Source organism: Crocuta crocuta, unplaced genomic scaffold, assembly GCF_008692635.1.
Source record: "Crocuta crocuta isolate KB4526 unplaced genomic scaffold, BGI_CrCroc_1.0 scaffold126, whole genome shotgun sequence".
NCBI classification, from domain to species: Eukaryota; Metazoa; Chordata; class Mammalia; order Carnivora; family Hyaenidae; genus Crocuta; species Crocuta crocuta.
The window spans coordinates 6,231,833-6,235,218 of NW_027531000.1; the positions used below are offsets into that span (position 1 = coordinate 6,231,833).

The window sequence follows — 3,386 nt, forward strand, 5'->3', positions numbered from 1 at the left end:
ATCACTATGTATTATATATTCTGATGCTTACAGAAAGCATCTGATTTCCTTTGGTTCATTAATAAATACTTTAAAAATGTATTTAAAAAGATAGCATAGCTTGCATCCCAGATACAAGCCTTGTTTTAAAAAGAGGGGACAACTGTCCATGCATTTGAGAACAGGACCACAGCTACAAATGGCACTGCTTTATAGTCTATTACCTTTGAGGACAGAATTTAAATTACGGTACATCAGTGACTACAGAATAGTTTTAATGTAAATGTGAAAGGAACCTTTCCCCTTGGCTACTCAAATCAAGCTGTTAATTGTTTCTTTTTACTCGTTGCCTCCACAGACAGGTACTTCTGTTCTTAAGCAAACCAGGTTTTTCACACCAAAATGTGGCCGCCCTCCCGGGAGTCCCAGTATGATCGCATAAAGGAAGGTAACACCAAGTCCCCATGCTTGAAGTGGCTCTGAAGGCTACGAACCGTGTGGATATGAATCTAAGAGTCAGACACCAGAGACCCTAAATCCAAACAAAGCAGAACACCACATCTGAGAAACAAGGAGGGGTGGAAGCATACTAGTGGTCTTTGTTTGTTTTTGCAAGACAGTGAAAAATGAGTGAACGGAAAAGTGAGAGAGACAAAGATCACACGCTCGCAGGAAGTAGGAGCTTCTCCCTGCAATTCTGGCCGCTAATGCTTAAACCATTCACCACTTGAGTTCCTTCCCACAGCAGGGAATCAAGAAATGTCTCTAAACACTGGAAATACTCCATGTCGGGACTGGATGTGCGTTTGATAACCTCGGTGCAGTAAAAAACAAAGAGTCGACTGTAAGAAAGAAAAAGAATTCTCATAAACTAAACTGGCAGGGGAAGGGGAGGGAGAGGACGCGAGGCAAACCAATTTCAATGACAAAACCCACGACTGCAATGTCACGTGCAAAGTGGGAAGGGGGAGTTGCTTCTTGAATGGACCAAAAACACAGTTTAGACAGTTTTAGTCCTAAGATTAAGAGATTTCCCTCAGACACGAGGGGAGGTCTGGAAGATGGATGGGATTCGAGTTACAGAATACCGTATTTTCATGAGTGCTTATGTACGAAGAGCAATGCTAACATGTAACCGGAACTTACACGAATACTTGGCATTCTGGAGCTAGGTTAGTGACTTCTGAAGCGTCCAAGCCCTCCCAACTAAGCCATGTGTGATTTGTCAGTTATTCCATTGCAAATGCAGGCTCTCTGGAGCAGTCTTGAAATTTGAGATCACATTGTGTAAAAAATATATATTTTTATATCGTCCAGTACTCTTTAGACAAATGAGAGCATCAAGTTCCCACGTGGGTTGGAACGTACTTCGTGTAGGACTGATTTTTATCTAATTTCAGCACTTTCCTAGAAGGGACTGTCCCAGATCTGTAACTGTTCAATGTTGTATTCACTTCACAGTGTATCAAGCACCAGCGTCGCCATGGATTGGTTTCAAATAACCCTTTATATATAATTTTATATTTATATATATATAGTTATATCAAAACTGATAGTACATAGTATAACTGGAAGAAAGAACTAAACTTAAAAGGATATGCTGAAAGGATGGAGTCTGTGAACTCAGTAAATAAAAGNTCAGGAGCACATCCAATTATAAATGATTGTTAGGAAAATCATATAAAACAATGGAATACATAAAAGTGTCAAGAGTAATCGTCAGGGTGCGAAATTCCTCGGTGGCCAGATGCCCATGGCAAGCAGCAATCATCCCGGCAGCTTCGCTAAGAGGCCGATGTCCACAGAAGGTTCTCCAGGGGGGTGCAAGCAGCATGGGCAGGTGGAGGATTTGAATTTCAGACCCTGATTCATAGTTTTCACAATTCCATGTGCAATTTCAGAAAGATTCATCATTTACTGCTGACATGTCGCCCTTCGGCGTGGAGGAGCGCGAGGAGCTCTTGTCTGTGCTCTCCGAGCCCGAGCTGCTCTGGTTCTGCTGTTCGGACCCTGCACTGGAGGTCACTGTGGATGAGGACGTCGAGGAGGAGCGAGTCTTTTCCTTAAAGTCTGTGATAATGACGGTGACGTTGCCCACAGTCACTGCCAACTGCTGTGCGGTGCTCCTGTCCACGTTTTTCAGCCGGGGCCTGAAAGTAACACCCCGGGAACAGCCAATTAAATAAGCTATGGGTGCAAAGCGACTTGCCCGTCAATATACACACCGACCTCCTGCCGCCGTGGCAAGGAGTCGCCATCGCCACCACACACGCCAGAGCTTATGCCAGAGTCCGCTCATTAACTTTTAGCACTAGAAGCCACCGGCAGTTACACAAAGCTTCTGGACCAACACAAAGTGATTATCAGTTGATCCTTCTCCTGTTCTGGCCACAGTGACAGAGAAGCAGCCCACATACATACCCGTGCGCTTTCCAAGAGGACAGGCCCGTACCTAGCTCTCCCCACCCCACCCCACCCCCTCTTGGCCTGCAAACCCCCAGGCACAAAACCACCCCCAGTTCTTGACTAGGACAAAGTCAAGCAGAGCAGCAGTGCTGTATTTCAATCTAGTTTCAAATACCTTGAGGTGTGATTCGTTTCACTGGTCTTTGTCGTAGCATTTGCGGACTGTATACTGTTTGCTTCGCTAGGAGGATCTTTCAGAATATCGGACTTTGGTCNTACTTTGTTTTCTTGTTGGTGTTTTTCTTGGTAACACTAGGACTAATTTCCTTGTCCTTCTCAGGCTTCTCTTTGTCTGGCTTTTCCACTTTCTCCTTCTTCTCCTTCTTCGGGGGCGGCGGGGTGGCGTACTGCTGGGCCACCTGCTGCGCCACCAGCTGCGAATTGATCCGAGGTTTTCTAAAACGTTTAAGGAAAGACACATCACTATTTGCTTTATAGTATTTCTCTCGCTTTTTTCTCCCGCTTTTGGCTTATAATTTCTTAACGTATTTTATTACTGGCACCTCCAAACCCAATTGCTGGTCATGTCTACGTTACCGTTCCCGTGCAAAAGGTAGAGAACCCTGTTCTTCTTTCAAATCCACCCCTGTACGTGGTAACGACAGCTGTAACGACGTGCACACGTGTGCTCGCACCAACAGACACACCGCTCGCACGAGCAAAGCCTTGCAGCCCAGAAAACATGACAGTGTCTGTAAGAGTGCACAGAGCACTTCTCCTTGTGAGCTGTCAAGATTATACTGACTGACAGCTTTCAAATACTCCTGCTGCAGAGGGTTAATCTCATTTTATTAAATGGACACTAGTAATCCCCTGAAAGGAGAATGAAATTAGAAGTGTGACATTCACTCCTCAATCTAATTATTCCAACCTGGTCTGCTCTCCACAGCTCTGTGATTGGCATGGACAACACACAGAGAGCAATGAAAGGTAACCAGGGT

The 3,386-nt window shown here is 44.9% G+C and overlaps 1 protein-coding gene across 1 annotated transcript in view; it reads right to left on the bottom strand.

The window, feature by feature from the left end:
- Positions 1-1,628: 1,628 nt before the first annotated feature.
- Positions 1,629-3,386, bottom strand: part of RYBP (RING1 and YY1 binding protein) — an 88,102-nt gene continuing 86,344 nt past the window's right edge. Inside the window, 3 exon segments of the mRNA XM_077770647.1 lie at positions 1,629-2,129; positions 2,561-2,658; positions 2,661-2,841. Coding sequence (XP_077626773.1) covers positions 1,877-2,129; positions 2,561-2,658; positions 2,661-2,841 — 532 coding nt within the window. The 3' untranslated portion in view covers positions 1,629-1,876.